At 45.9% G+C, this 15,414-nt stretch overlaps 1 protein-coding gene across 1 annotated transcript; it reads right to left on the reverse strand.

Moving 5' to 3' along the window:
* Positions 1–486: 486 nt before the first annotated feature.
* On the reverse strand, positions 487–11,204 carry RPS14 (ribosomal protein S14). The gene is made up of 5 exons (XM_083181547.1): positions 11,047–11,204; positions 8,762–8,912; positions 7,717–7,878; positions 2,497–2,573; positions 487–597 (listed from the first exon to the last, which is right to left on the reverse strand). The coding sequence occupies exons 2-5, from the start codon at positions 8,908–8,910 to the stop codon at positions 530–532; spliced, it is 456 nt and encodes a 151-aa protein (XP_083037673.1). The 5' UTR covers positions 8,911–8,912; positions 11,047–11,204; the 3' UTR covers positions 487–529.
* Positions 11,205–15,414: the final 4,210 nt, after the last annotated feature.

The following is a 15,414-nucleotide window of genomic DNA, read 5'->3' on the forward strand; positions in this document are numbered from 1 at the left end:
GCATTTATTCCTAACCGACACATTCTTCAGATCCCCAGGTGGTCTGGAAAACATGAACTGTTGGTAGAACTCTAGGATCGGTCTGTCCACTCCTGCTATTCAACAGCCACTCCTCTAGTGTTCCAAAAAAGAAAAAGCACAGTACAGAAGCCATTTTGCTTTAGTACGCTCTATTACTAGTACTCCATGCTCATGCAATTTAGAAAGGACCCCTGTTTTGGAGGATTCATGTTTCTTTGTGGGTTAGTCACAAACATCTGAAAGCAATAGTAGCTGTGCTGTAACTATCACAGCTTACACTGAATGAGATCTTCACAGTATCACACTGCCATCATGTGGCAATTCAAGGTTACTGCAGGATTACAAGCTGCAAATTGGGCCAATCGCTTATACCAGTACAGGCTATGCAAACTGGTCAGCACTTCCCCCATGTGAATGCAGTAGGTTTCAATCTTCAGTTACCAAAAATTCCAGTCACACACGTAGTTTGGTCTGACAATTTTATTAACAACTGAAAGGAAATCGATAACTACAGACGACGACCACGGCGACCGCCCTTTCTGCGTGTACTGTCGGATGGGATAGGGGTCACATCCTCTGCAAAGGAAAGCAAAGAGAAATTGTATAAGTTGCGATGGACATTTTCAGATTGCACATATACTCCATTTCCAATATGGCTGCTAGGAAATCCCCCAACATGGGATTTAAGTAATTTACCGATACAATTAAGAGTTAGAAAGTTTGCAAATGGATGGGCAAGTGCCAGGCACTACCGAACGGATGTGGGCATAGCCAGACCTCACTCCCAGATGCGCAGTTTGACTGTCACCCCTTCCACATGTGCAGCGATCAGCAGCAGGGGTGATGGATCAGTCACCACACTCTACTGCTCTCTGCAATAACAGATGGGGTGGGTCATCTTCTGCATTTACAGTGAGACATATGGAGATCTCTTGGTAGTGAAGCAAGTGTGCAAATGTTCTCTGTAAAGCGCTGTGGAATATGTGTGCGCTATACAAATACAAATTTGAATCCCCACACACACTAGGACAGTGGTAGCCAACCCTAGCCCTCGAGAGCTACCAACAGTTCACATTTTCCAGACAACCTAGCTGCTGCACAGCTGCACTCATTAATCACTGGCACATTTTGAAAGATCCACAGATGGAGCTAATTAGCTCACTTGTGATTCTGTGAGGAGACCTGCAAAACATGCACTGTTGGTAGCTCTCGAGGACTAGGGTTGGCTACCCCAGCACTAGGATATTGGTCATGACTACCATACATCACTGGGCCGCCTGATCCCGTTTCGATCTCAGCAGCTAGGCAGTGATTGGCCGGATCAGTACCCGTGGGGAGGACCACCAAGGTTTTTCAGTTTCATTTGAGTTTTTCTATACTGAATCTATACTCTGAACCTTTGCAATCCCCACGAGGGGCATGTTGTGTTAACATTACTTCACGCATTGAATGGAATCCACATTATTGGCTGCATGGACGGAAGTTGCCTCTTTGGATGTGTCATGCGTCACTTGTATTAATGTCAAGCATTTGTGCTACTTTATTTCTAATATCTTCAATCAGGTAGTTTATACTCTCACATTATTCTAGCATTTCGCCAGTTTTGGGTACACCCATCGGGAATACACCATAAGGTGACCGCAGAATCAGCACCACTTATTAACTTGTGTTAATTGATGCGCTTACCTATTTTAGCTTAAAATACATTAAAAGTTATTTTAAATTAACCTCACTATTTACATTGTCACATTTTTTCAAGTGTGCCCCAAAAAAACCTCACGTATGTTCTCCTGTAGTCACCCCCCCTTTTTTTTCCAGTTATATTGCTGAACATCTTTTTGGGAGCGCCACCAGCAATTCAGCGGATGCAGTAATGTTGGTTATTTAATTAAAAAAAGAAAAAAAAAAGAAAAAAAACACGCAATTTAAAAGCCTGTGCCAATCCTTCCTGCTATTTTACATACTAGAGCAGGCATGTCCAACATTGGCCCTCCAGATATTGTGAAACTACACATCCCAGCATGCTTTGCAATAGTTTTAGCATTCTCTAATAGCAAAACTGGCAATGCATGCTGGGATGTGTAGTTTCACAACATCTGGAGGGCCAACGTTGGACATGCCTGTACTAGAGGATATTGTGTAAGATATCGCTCAGAAAGGGGCTTCTGAGCGATACCATTCACAATATTGCCTAGTGTGTACCCTCAATCTTTAACCCACGTATCGTTAATTGATGTATGCTGGACTGAAGGTTTGGCTAGATAGCCAAATGACCTGCATGTTTAGCGGGTCCCAGTGAAGTCATCGACCAATACTGGCAGCTGATATGGTTCAGGGTGTACGCACAATATCGGCCACCCATGACCGAGGCAGATATGGTTAACTAAATGGCCACGGCTAGGTCAGCAACTGCCCATTGGTCACAGGACACAGCAGCCGGCCCAAAATGTAAAAACAAAACAAATAAGTTCTCACCAATGCGACCGATTTTCATGCCAGAACGAGCCAGGGCTCTGAGGGCGGACTGGGCACCAGGTCCAGGGGTCTTGGTCCTGAAAAAACAAGACAGTTTATAGGGTGTTGAACAGTGTTACCCAAAAAGATTTCACAGGCCTTCAGCGAATTCTCCCAAAACAGCTATCAGCAGGGTTTGCCATTGTAAACCATGAAAGCTTCCGATGGCTTCTCCAGTCAACGTTGGGAGCGTGGCATTTGCTACCATGGTATAATCTCTCCGATTACCTATTACATCCATTCTGTGGTGGGAGAAGCCTCTGCAATGATCTATTGGCCATCTCTACTAGGATCCATCCTGCCCATATTGTGAACTATACAGAGACTATAATAATAGCAAACCTGCCCACTCTTATGGCCCCCATACACTGGTGCCATATGTCCCGTTATTATGCGATTGCGATGTATCTCATGAAGACTGGCACATCGCAGGTGGTTTTGGTGCGATTGCGCTAAATACGGGAGCGTTGCTGGAATCGCAGAGCATAGCACCTGCTAGAACCCCAAGAGATACATTGTATGCGGTCCTTTGCATATGATAAATCATATGCGATCCTGTCGCCCAGGAAGGTCCCGGCCACATTGCAAGGAAAACGCACGCAACCAATTGCAGAGATCTCTCACCAATGTATGGGCAGCTTCATTATTCTTTGAGAGTAGGGGGAAAGGGAGGTAACGGTTCCAGACTCCAGTAAGCCCCGACAACGGCTAGAGATCAGACATGGACCCAGCCACTATTACAGCACAGCTCCAGCTTCTGCACATAGCAGTAGATATGGTTCCAGACTCCAGTAAGCCCCGACAACGGCTAGAGATCAGACATGGACCCAGCCACTATTACAGCACAGCTCCAGCTTCTGCACATAGCAGTAGATATAACACATAATGGGGGTGGATGCATCCTCTCAAGGAAACTCCAAAATGATCCTCAGCACCCTGTAGGCACGTTTGTTTTCTTAAACCTTTCCAGCATATTTTGAAAATGCAGAAAATTAAAGACCACACACACACACACGGTGACCTAAAAGGAATACTGATGGAAATGCCAAACAGTGCCCTATGGTAGTGGTTCCGAAACTGTGCTAGGGCACTAGCAGTGCGGCCTGGAGTTGGTGGCCCAAGACAAATGAACTGTCAATCTTAAAAATAAAAAAACAGTACTTGAGTCTGGCTTTTGCTCCACATTTCATGATTGACAGATGCCATGAGAAAAATTCTGCTGCTCTGATTCACACACATTCGGAGCCATTGCCCTATGAGACTCATAAATAATATAGTGATCCCCAACCGTGTGCACAGCAGCCTCACTAGTTATGTAGAGGGTTTTCCTTTATCCCCTCAAAGTGAAGTGCAAGAAGGATGTAAACATCACTTAAATCAGGCGCTGGCAAGTTCAAATCTGTAGGGTCTCCCCGTCGTTTTAGGTTAGTGATACCATGCGGGAAGAAATGCAAATATAGTGAAGTACAGTAACGTACAAAGTATTTAATACACAAGATACAAATCAGATCTCCAGATATAAAACAATGAAAATTCATTCACAGTTCTAACCTTCTAAAAAGTGTCCATAAAGGGGGACCTCTCAATGGGCCTTATTCTGGTCTGTGCGGACGGAGCCAAATATGCGGCCAGGGCCGTGCGTCCTAAACCCCGCCTTTCGTACGGATCGCTCACTCCGTCCGAATGCGATAAGCTGTCTGAACGGACCGCACGTGTATTTTTCATGGAATACGCCTCCTCCATCTCAGGGAACCTCCCCCATCATTCGATGGTCGCAGGACGTGTACGTACATTATTCGGGACCTTGAAAAAGACTCCATAGTGAGTCAAACGCGTCGGTCAGAACAAAGGGGTGCCATCCGAGTGACTCAGAGGTGCCGGGAGAACGTGGAGCAGAGACTGGTGATTTTCCCCAGGACAAATTACATGCGCTATATGAGCTGGCGATCAGTTCCACCAACTCTGCTAATTTCTCTGCCTTTGAGACATTGAGAGGCCCCCTTTATGGACACTTTTTAGAAGGTTTGAACTGTGAATGAGTTTTCATTGTTTTATATCTGGAGATCTGATTTGTATCTTGTGTATAAAATACTTTGTACGTTACTGTACTTCACTATATTTGCATTTATTACCGCATGGTATCACTAACCTAAAACGACGGGGAGATCCTACAGATTTGAACTTGCCAGCGCCTGATTTAAGTGATGTATACATCCTTCTTGCCCTATGAGACTTGTTTGCAGCAGGATCAAACTGGAAGGAACCTCAAGTGTTAAAGGTTCCAAACTACAATTATACAAATGCAGTCACCCATCTAACCACTGGTCACCCCAGAGGGTCACACAGGATTTGGGTGCAGTGAGCGCATTAAGTAGGGAGGGGATGTAGTTAAAGTCCCAGCGGTTGGGATGCCGAAGGCTACCAGAAAACCAGTGCCGGAACTCTAACATGTGTTACAGTTCCCAATTGTAAGTATAAGCGGGGTCTCGCAGCATTAGGCCAGGAATGGGGTTTATGCCAAGGCACTAGGGGGGAATTTGTGGTGGGTTAGGGTTACACACTTACAGGGAAGGCTAGGCTGGTGGTAGGGAGAGTGAGTATCTAAAGAGATAGGTCTTCAGACTGCTGGCATCTGCACCACCCGCAACTCATATGTATCAAATACTCATTTGGATGTAATTCAGCAGATTGCTTCACCCCTTGCAGGTTTATTCATTGGTGCTATTACTGGGTCACAGGGGAGAATAGTAACCAGTGCTCACCCTTACATGCTATAGGCTGGGATAATAAGGCTCCCACAGGACTTGCTGTGATCTGGCTGCATGCACTGTAGCAGTCCTACAGCCTCTGCCCTCCCAATCGCCACCTGTGGTTTCTACCCCTCATCTGCACCTCTGGCAGCCAGTGCTCTGCAATTTGCTTACAGCTCTCTATCCTCTACCCCATGCTCTGCACACCTGCCACCGAGACTCAACGGCAGTGCTGGATGCTTACCCAATGTCTGGACCTTCAGCCAGCTATAGCGGTTCCCGGACGGGGTACCGACAGTCATTTACCAGACTGTTAAAACACAGACAGATGAGTTCCCGACGGCCACCGACTATTCTCATTCGTGGGGGTCCACGACCACCATAGAGGGAGAATAGGTGGTGTGCCTAGAGAGCCACCGTGCCCGCAGTGTGGCGAGCCCGCGGGGGGCTTTGTTGCGCTCCCCATACTGTCTGAGTCCAGCCAGATGGGATCCCGACTGTCGGAACCCTATACCACACCAGTGGTTCCCCACCAGGCCACAGGCAGCACAGAGCCCCAGGCTTCTCTCCAGCATATGTGGCAGCAGCTCTGCTGGGGTGTCTGGCTCAGCCATGCTGCAGATCACAGCACATTGCCCATGGACAACCACTGCTGCGTACAATCTCTGCCCGACCACACTATCCCTCTAAACTTTGTTACAGCACAGCATGTACCAGTGGACCCACTCATTTCTGAAAACGGAGTCCCGGGTCCCCAATTTCAAGTAAAATACTCAGTACAATGCATTTTTGTGATCAATGCTGCCCCTACCTACTCATTTCCCCAATCACCTACTGATACGGATCAGCCTAAACTGTTACCTGTCTAGAGATGGGTAGCTCATTGATGAGTCTGTTCAAAGAACCGGCTCTTCCTAATGGGCCAGCTGAGCCGTGAACTGTTAAAATTCAGTGGTGGCTCCTGGAGACAGTTGTGTTGAGTGACTGGAAGAACTATCTTGCTCCAGGAACCGCTGCTCAGTCACACTCACGGATCAGGGACTCCTCCCACTGGCTCTCCCTGCTCAGAACGCCGCTCTCCTGGCTCAGCTCTTGCGGCTCAGTTTGCTGGCCGCTCAAAGTCTCACAGCTCTTTTTTTTACGTTAATCATAATATCAGTATTATCTAAAAAAAATAATCTGTTTAGTTTGGTTACCCACAATGTGGCCACGGCATTCCGCAGAAGTGTGTTATATTATACATACACACTCTTCTGAACACCGTGGCCACACCATGGGTAACCAAACTTAATAGATTTTGTTTTTAATACTGATATTCTGATTTCCGTAAAAGTCGACGGCCTTTCAAAAGAACCGGCTCGTTTCCGTAAGTGGAGCCGCTCACGGAAAAGAGCCGAGTTGCCCATCTCTATCCCCAAACACACAGCTCTACCCTATCTGCTGCCTGCCCCCACCAGCACTGCCCAAGCTGCCATTCAACCCCAGCACTGCCTCAACTGCCATCTACCATCACACTGCACCTGTAGGCTATGGGAAATCAAGACAAGAGACTCGCCATGGTGTATAGCAGTGGTTCCCAACCTCAGCCCTCAAGCAGCCCCACCAGTGCACGTTTCCCAGGTCTACACACAGAATAATTAGCTACACCTGTGGATCTTTTGAAATGCGTCAGTGAGTAATGATAATTCCTGCAAGGTGACCTGGAAAAAACATGAACTGTTGGGGGTACTTGGGGAGCAAGGTTGAGAACCACTGGTGTAGGGTATAACAATAGATCAAAAGCATCAATTGTGATGGGACCCTCACTTTATCACAAGAGACTGCAGATAGAGAACTTCAAAAAGGGAATTTCTAAGGTCCTCCGTCCTATTACACCCAATTCCTCCTAGCACTATGAGCAGAAACAAATCGTTAATGCCAAGTAAGCCAACAGCTCCATCTTTTCCCCTCCAGTGATCCAAGTGCTTTTAATATTTCTTGTTGCAGACCAACACTAATAAAAACAAAACCAAGCCATCTTGTTAGAGGCGTCCAGTAATCTAAGTGATAACTTCTAACACTATGCACCAGGCAACATCTAGCAAGTCTGCAGCACTCGACAGAGCTTTGCAGAATCCGCTGCTGTTGCCCTGACAACTATGCGCCACGACAAGAGAATCCCATCGGCTGCATCCTGCCAGCCCCAGGAGCCGCGGCCAAACACACCCTGTCTAGTAAGAATATTCATGTCTGCACTGTATTTGGCCTGGCGATAGCACCGCTGCGGGACCATACATCACTATCGCCCGTTGTGTACACACAGGGCCATTCAGGGAAACAAGCCATTTTGACGATAGTCAAAAACGCTTCGAATTGCCCCATGTGTACACCCCTTAATACCTACATTATCTAAGCTTTCCTATATAGCTCAGAGCATGCACTCAGAAATTACCTGTTCCCGCCGGTAGCACGCAGCTTGATGTGGAGAGCAGTGATTCCGAGCTCTTTGCACCTTTGGGCAACGTCTTGAGCAGCCAACATAGCAGCATAAGGAGAGGACTCGTCTCTGTCAGCCTTCACTTTCATCCCACCGGTGACTCGGCAGATGGTTTCTCTACGGCAGGAGACAAAGCATGGTCAGGCAGCAGCTACTGCAAGCAGCACACGGCAAATGTACAATATGAGAAATGTAGAAATCCATTACACAATAGAAGTTTGATCTTGCTTCTTTATATCCACATTGTCGGGTTACTAGGATTACAGCCATGAGGCTGATTTTAGGGGTATGTTATAACTCAGCGACAGTTGGGATTCTGACTGATGTTTCTCCAACATCGGAATCACAACTGTCAAGAGCCCAACAGGTAAGAGAGCTAGCCACCTTCTATTCTCCCTTAATGAGGGTCATGGACCCCAATGAGCGAAAATAGCCTGTGTAAGTCAGGATTCCGATGTCAGAGAAACGGCTGTCAGAATCCCGGGCAGAGTGAAGGTGACCATACACTTACAGATTTATCATCGTATCTGGCTGGTTGGAACAAAAATCTGGTAATATCTGAATGACAGTTTGTCAGTTTTCCAGTATTTCCAAGCAAATGGTCAACGGTCATTTGCTCTCATCCATAATCAGGTTTTTGTTCCAACCAGCCAGATCTGAAGATAAATCTGCGTGTGTATGGCCACCTTAAGAATGACATTCAAGATCAGAGACTGGAAGCAGGCTATCAATATGTCCCACACAATGAGACTAAAAGTGCGTACACATGGTGCGATAATGAACAACATCGCTTGTTTTGGCTCTTCTGAGCAATAGCATTTATGAATATCGCTCAGGGTGTACGTAATCAATGACTATTATGGAGCAAATAGTCAAGTATTAATACTAGGGGCTCAAGACTTTAGTTTCTGGGATGCAAGGTGTAAGATGCACACTAACCGCACAACGCAGTCACAACACTCCAACCAAATACATTACACACAGGTTACGCGTCACTTACTTGCCGGACAGATCAGTGACATGTACAAAGGTGTCATTGAAAGACGCAAAGATGTGGCAGACTCCAAACACGTTTTCTCCTTCAGCCACTTGTGGCCCCAGGCTGATGACCTGCTCTTCCTTCTTTTCCTTACCCTTACGTGGAGCCATTTCTGAAAATTAAAATAAAAACCATTAACAAAAGCCATATTCCTATCATATAACACAGCAATGCACAGAGCATGTTTCTAAACACACATCAGGCCCGTTCTCATTGGTCAGTCTAATGCAGGCCTGGCTAACCTGTGGCTCTCCAGCTGTTGTAAAACCTCACATACCAGCATGCCTTGCCACAGGTTTAGCATTCCATACCCTCCAACATGAACCATTGCATTCGGTACACAATGCTCTGCTACTGGACTTCCCTGGTAATGTAGGATTGCCAGCACCTGTGTGGAACTAGATAATTGACGAGAAGGGTGTTTCAACACAGGTGACGACAATCATACATTACAGGGACATCCAGGAGCAGAGCATTGTGTACCGAATGCAATGGGTCATGTTGGAGGGTATGGCATTCCCTAATAGCAAACTGTTGCAAGGCATGCTGGGACTTAGTTTCACAACAACAGGAAAGCCACAGGTTGGCCAGGCCTGGTGTGTACCCACTAGGTCGCTAATGAGGGTCATTGGTCGAACATGCAGGGTTGACCAAAGATGTTGTTAGGGGGCCATGTTGCCAAATGCAGCATGGCCCCTGCGCCACACATCTCCAAGCATGTACTTGCCAACGCCGGTTCCCGTCACTGCCAATGTTGGGCTGGGTACACCTGGTACCCAGCTTCAATTACCGATCAAGCACACCACATACCATCAAATGTACCAACATATTACACTGCTCTTTACTGGGATAATAAATCCCTATTCTCTGCCCTAGTGGAGCTTACAGTGTAATTTATTTAACTCAAGTTTATCCTACCGGAACGTTTTGCACATTTTGAGGAACCTAGAACACCCAGAGCACACCTCTGCCACATGGGGCCCTAGTACATAGCCAGTAGCAAGCCATTCTGCCAACATGCTGGACAATGTTTATCTACAACCACTGCATTCCTTTCTGATCTGTATTCATACAGCTTCTGTAACATCCATACAACAGCAGCTGCGATTCACAATACAGCAATGTTGGTTAACCAAACATGGAAAAATAAATAAAAATACCTGTCAAATTGCCTAGGAATCTAGATTTTTGAACATTTAATATTCCAAAACTCAACCATCAGGGGGACGTTGACATTAAAAATAGTGTATTGCTAACATAAGAGGTTCATCATCCACATGCATGGTTACTGCTCAAAAGTATAGAGCTGGTGACACCGCACCATAACCATATACACCAGCCAGCTATAACTGCACTTATTAAGGCTTAATTTATATTATACTGACTGGTCATTAGTCACAGCCGAACAGTCAGGACGGTTAGAGTAGGATAACAACCCTCTCCGATCCACCAGACCATCGTTCTGTTGGCTTTTTCATGGAGACAGTGTACACACCATGCAGAGTATCGATGGCTATGCTATTAGCCCATTGCTCCTGCAGGGCCAGCAGCATAGCATACTGCCAGCTTATGGAACACTGTTGGCCAGCAACATGGACTCTGTATAGAGAACACACACATTACTGGTGGGTACATCACATGGGTGATAGAACAGCCAAAACACTGGCACAAACAGTAAGAACCACCCCATGTAGCCATTATTAGCACATTGCGTAGCACCTGCATAGGTCATAGCGCATCATTCGTGATAAGACAACCATAACCAGAGTAATCAATATACAATGAAAAGTTATTAACACAAATACATATACACATGCCACATACACAACATTGTCTAGAGGTCTGAGCACACAGGGACTATACACTGCACATAGGCAATGTGTGGCACACCAACCACTGTAGGACTACACATACAAGCATGCCCAGTTACAGGATTCTAAATCCAAGTCTGATCAGGCATGCTGGGTTGTGTAATCCTACAGCAGCTGCTATGTAACATATTATGGTCACAGCCAGTAGGGGAGGCAGCGCTCCCAGGTCGGGCTCCCATGTACTCTAGCCCGTGGCTGCACTAGGCCCCGCCGTATCATCCCCTATATCCACCAGTATATCGCTCCCAGCCACCATACCCCCCAAACCAGGACCACGGGAGGGTACCCTACCCCCTGCACCGGGCCTCGGTCTCCCCAACCCCGCCGCCCCGGAGGATTAACGCGGATGCTACGGGCGGACATCACGACACTCACTGCTGAGTCTTCTCGTGCGGCCGCTGCAGGAAAGGAAGGAGGAGCTGCGCGGGGTCGGAGGTCACCCCCTCCGCCGGAAGTGATGGTGGCAGCAGCCGGCCCCGGGATCGAGACAGATAGCGGGTAACACGGGCGCCGTTAGCGCAGCGGACGCGGGTGTAGTGATTAGCGGGTTAGTGCGAGCGGCCGACTGATATGAAAGATCGCAATAATAACGGTATAGTCGATCATTACCCGGCTTGCCAGTAACCAAGATGGCGGCGTTAGCTTGTGTGACGTACAGGGAAACAGCATTTCAGGAAGTAATTGCAGTCTATGTCTAAGCAGCAGGCCAGGCCAGGGTAGCAGCACCAGTTATGAGGGAGATGTGTTATATAGTAGTCTCCTCCTAGCTATGTATATATAGTGCCAGTACCACCACAGCTACAGGGTACTTCATGTATGTTTCTTTAGAAACAGGCATGTCAAAACTCTGGCCCTACACATCCCAGCATGCCTTGCCATATTTTCAACATTCTCTAATAGCAAGGCATGATGGGACGTGTAGTTTCACAACAGCTGGAGGGCCATAGTTTGGACATGCCTGCTTTATACTATGAGGATTCCAGTATACCATTTGCTACAAAATCTGACATACAATGTTTTGGTCAGCATTAAATAAGTTGACATGGTCAAAAGGTAGACACAAGCTTTAGGTTGACATGGCAATGGCTGCCACATGAAAAGGGCAACATGAGTGTTTAGGAGCCCATAGACGCTCCGTTTTCGCCGGCTCCGTTTTGTACTATGCGATGCGTGCTCCCGCGCATCACATAGTATGGTACAAAAAGTATGTGCTGCACATACTTTTTGTACTAGGTACACATCGTACACAAGGCATGCGATCCGATACGATGTGTACTTTAAAAGTACAAAACGGACCGGCAAAATGGACCGTGTATGGGGGGCTTTAGTTTTTTTTTTTTTACCTTTTCATACTTAATCATCGATGCAGACTCTTGGGAACGGAAAAGTGTTTTCCTGAGAGCGGCAGTGGTGGAGCTAGCCATAGCATAGCGAGGGAAGCGGTACACCAATGCTCAGGGTCCATATGCTCAGGTGTGGATATTGACACCTGAGCATTTATCAATCTTTTTTCAGTGTTGACTTTGTGCATGACCTTTTGTGGTCCACCTGCTATACCACACTCCTGTAGTATTACGCTGTGCTCTATCATTGCCAGTGCACAAGATGACAGTATACAAAGCCAAGGCTGCAGCATGGTGAGCACAGCGAGCCCGCAAGGGGCTTGACTTCGCTCGGTCCGGTCGGGGCCTTAAGGACCCCCAACAGTGCAATGTTGGGGGTCCTTGAGGACTGAGTTGAGAACCACTGCCTTACACCGAACACATTTTCCAGAAGGCTGCGTACCTTTGTCCCATTTCAGGTTGTAAAATTGTATAAATATAATTTTATTTTATTTTTTACAAAATGGGGGTGTTTAAAACCCCTTGGCGGGTAGGGTATAATATAGACATATGTACATACCCATAACGCCTCCTCTAATCCAAGTAATTTTGTTTTCCTTCTACAGTATCTGCCATTAGCTCCAGGCTCTTGCCACAATTTCCCCTTATATTCTACTAAAATCAATATTAAAATGATATAACTATATAAACTACAGGAGATATATGAAATATGGGGCACTGAGGCCTTATCACACCCTGAGGGCACTGTAATCACATTTTGATTCTTTAATTGTAATGTTCTATATACAGTAGGAACAGTAAAAGTTAAAAAAAAATCCATTATTATTATTACTATCCTTCCCTTTATACTACTGTAACCATTATGTTTGGAGACTGTAAAGCATGTTGGGGAAAAGACAGAATACTCTGGAGAAAAATAAAATATTCCTTCATAAAAGATTTAGGAATTAGGAGTAAAAAATGTAACCAAGTGATCGCATTAGTATTCACCCCTATGTCTGCATTTGTAGAACTGATGGGGTGTTTACTAAAGTCTAAAGGTCTATGTACTAAAGCATGGATGGGGAACCTTTGGCACTCCAGCTGTTGTTGAACTACACATCCCAACATGCTCTGCTTCAGTTTTGCTATTTGGCCATGGTAGTTGCTAAATTCTAGTGGGCAAAAGGACCTTTCATGCCCAGGGGGAGGAGCATCAATATACAGACAAGGTAAATCAGGCACAAGAAACTAATTAAAAATAATTTTAACAATTAATAATTGGTCACAGCTCTAATTAGGCAATAGTGCTGCTTCCAAATTGTTTTAGAAATTCACTCAGAAAAAAACTAAAACAAATTAAAGAGAGCGCACTGTGTTGATCTATCAAATATTTAATCAATTAAAAGAATATCATACTAATATATCATAATAAAAATAAATAAATAAAAATGATGGATTGTGTATGCAATGCTGGACATCATCAATTGGTTTTATGAAGTATTGATCCTTTTTTTTTTTTATGTATGATATGTCAGCCTTCATACTATTGACCCTATGACCCCCATACTCCTTTTGCTTGGTTTCTGACTTACACCTGTCCTATCTTGGGTGCCAAATCACCCCACCAAATCTGAAAACAGGAGTATTTGCTCTTCTGGTGATGCGCAGTTGCATTCAGTGGCGTATTTTTAATGAGTGCAATGAGTCCAGCGATGAAGGCAGCAGCGCTGGCGGAATTGCAGAAAAAATGGCCGCGGCACCATTTTTCCTAAGTTCTGTACCTGGCGCAGCAGAGTCTGAGCCTTCTAGTGCTCAGACTTTATTGCACTGTGCTGCGCAGTGTGGCTCTGCAGCCGAGAGAGAGGAGGGGGCCCGAACGGATGATGTTACATACAGGCCACCTCATCCCCTGGTCCCATCGACAGATCCTGGTTAAATTTCTATTTGCAGACATCCCGGTTACCACACGGGGTAGTGCGTGTCCAGCTACAAGTGGACATCTGACCGGGTTGAATGAAGCAGCCAAGTGAACTTCAAATGCCATACACACTAAGCGATATTATATAAGATATAACTCATTTTTGCCCTTCTGAGCAATACAGTTTTAATGCTTAGTGTGTATGCTCATAATTAACGATGCATGCTCGTGCGCATTTTTAAGAACACCCATGCCCCCCCCTGTCACAAATGATGCATGCTAAGAGTGGGTGATGTCACAGAACGATAGCTTTACCAATATCGTTCCATGTGTATGTGCTATACCATTCATCCAGGATTACAGTCAATGGAGCTGTAGTGGAGCATATTATCTAGTGCAGGGGTTCTCTATTTCGCCCTGGGACCCTATCAAAAAAGAAAAATTATGACAGAACCCACATGCACAGCAGCACTGCAGAGACACAAAAACAGTAGCAAAGTGACCACTAAAGGAACCACTTAATTTCTTACACAATTGCAGAAACGAGATCCTTTCAGAGACCCTGCCCCAACGTGCTTTTTTTAAAATGTTAAAGCTTATTTGGGGATACCAGTGAGGCAGTGAATAATAACGTGGCAGTGGGAGAGAAGACCCAGAGTTGCCCTCACTGCCAGCCATGTTCCCCCTGTGGATATCTGCCTTTAGATGAGCGAGTCAGGAGTGAACCCTGCTGGTGGCAGTAGCAGAGGTTGCTGGGCTGGACTGGGGAGTCAGAGCACTGGAGGGGGGGGGGGAGCTGCCTGATGACTCCTCAGAGCTCTAAGCCAGCGATGGGAGGAGTCTGAAGTAACAGACAATTTTACTAATTTCCCAGACTCCTTGAATCACTGAGCGTAAGATCAAAGTCGTCATCAGCCTGTCGGTCAGCAACATGAAGTCAGCGCTCAGTTTGGGAACGGCTAGCGTTTACTCTCAAGCAGCCTTGTAGCTTCAGCTATTAATCCTTTGAGTGGCAAGTGTCAAAATAGGTGTTAAAATTGCCAAGCAAACATTGTTATTCACCATAATGCCCTGTAATGTTTGCCTCATATAGGAAATCTCTTTTTTTTTCTCGAAACATTTATTTATTTGAATTTATATAACAAATGTGAGCGACGCTGGCATTTTTAGAGGATATTTTGCACATATTTCACAGAGATAGTTGGCACTCAAAGGGTTAAGGGCTAAATTTACTATCACTTCTTAAAATGAAGAGTTGATGTTGCTCATAGAAACAGATTGGTTGTTATAAGCAACATCCCCTTTTTTCAGTTTTAGAAGATTTAGAAAATTGACCCCTAAGAGGCAACAGGCCTGACTAGCTGAGCCGCTTGTCATCGCGGTATAGCAGCAAGGCCCGGGCCGCCCTGCTGCAGCCTGGTGCGGTGCTGCCAATGCCCGCCCGCGCCGCACAACATTACTGGGGGTGTGGGAGGTTGCGCGGTCACACGGCAGCCGCAC

This window comes from Crinia signifera, chromosome 4 (assembly GCF_055691185.1).
Source record: "Crinia signifera chromosome 4, ASM5569118v1, whole genome shotgun sequence".
NCBI classification, from domain to species: Eukaryota; Metazoa; Chordata; class Amphibia; order Anura; family Myobatrachidae; genus Crinia; species Crinia signifera.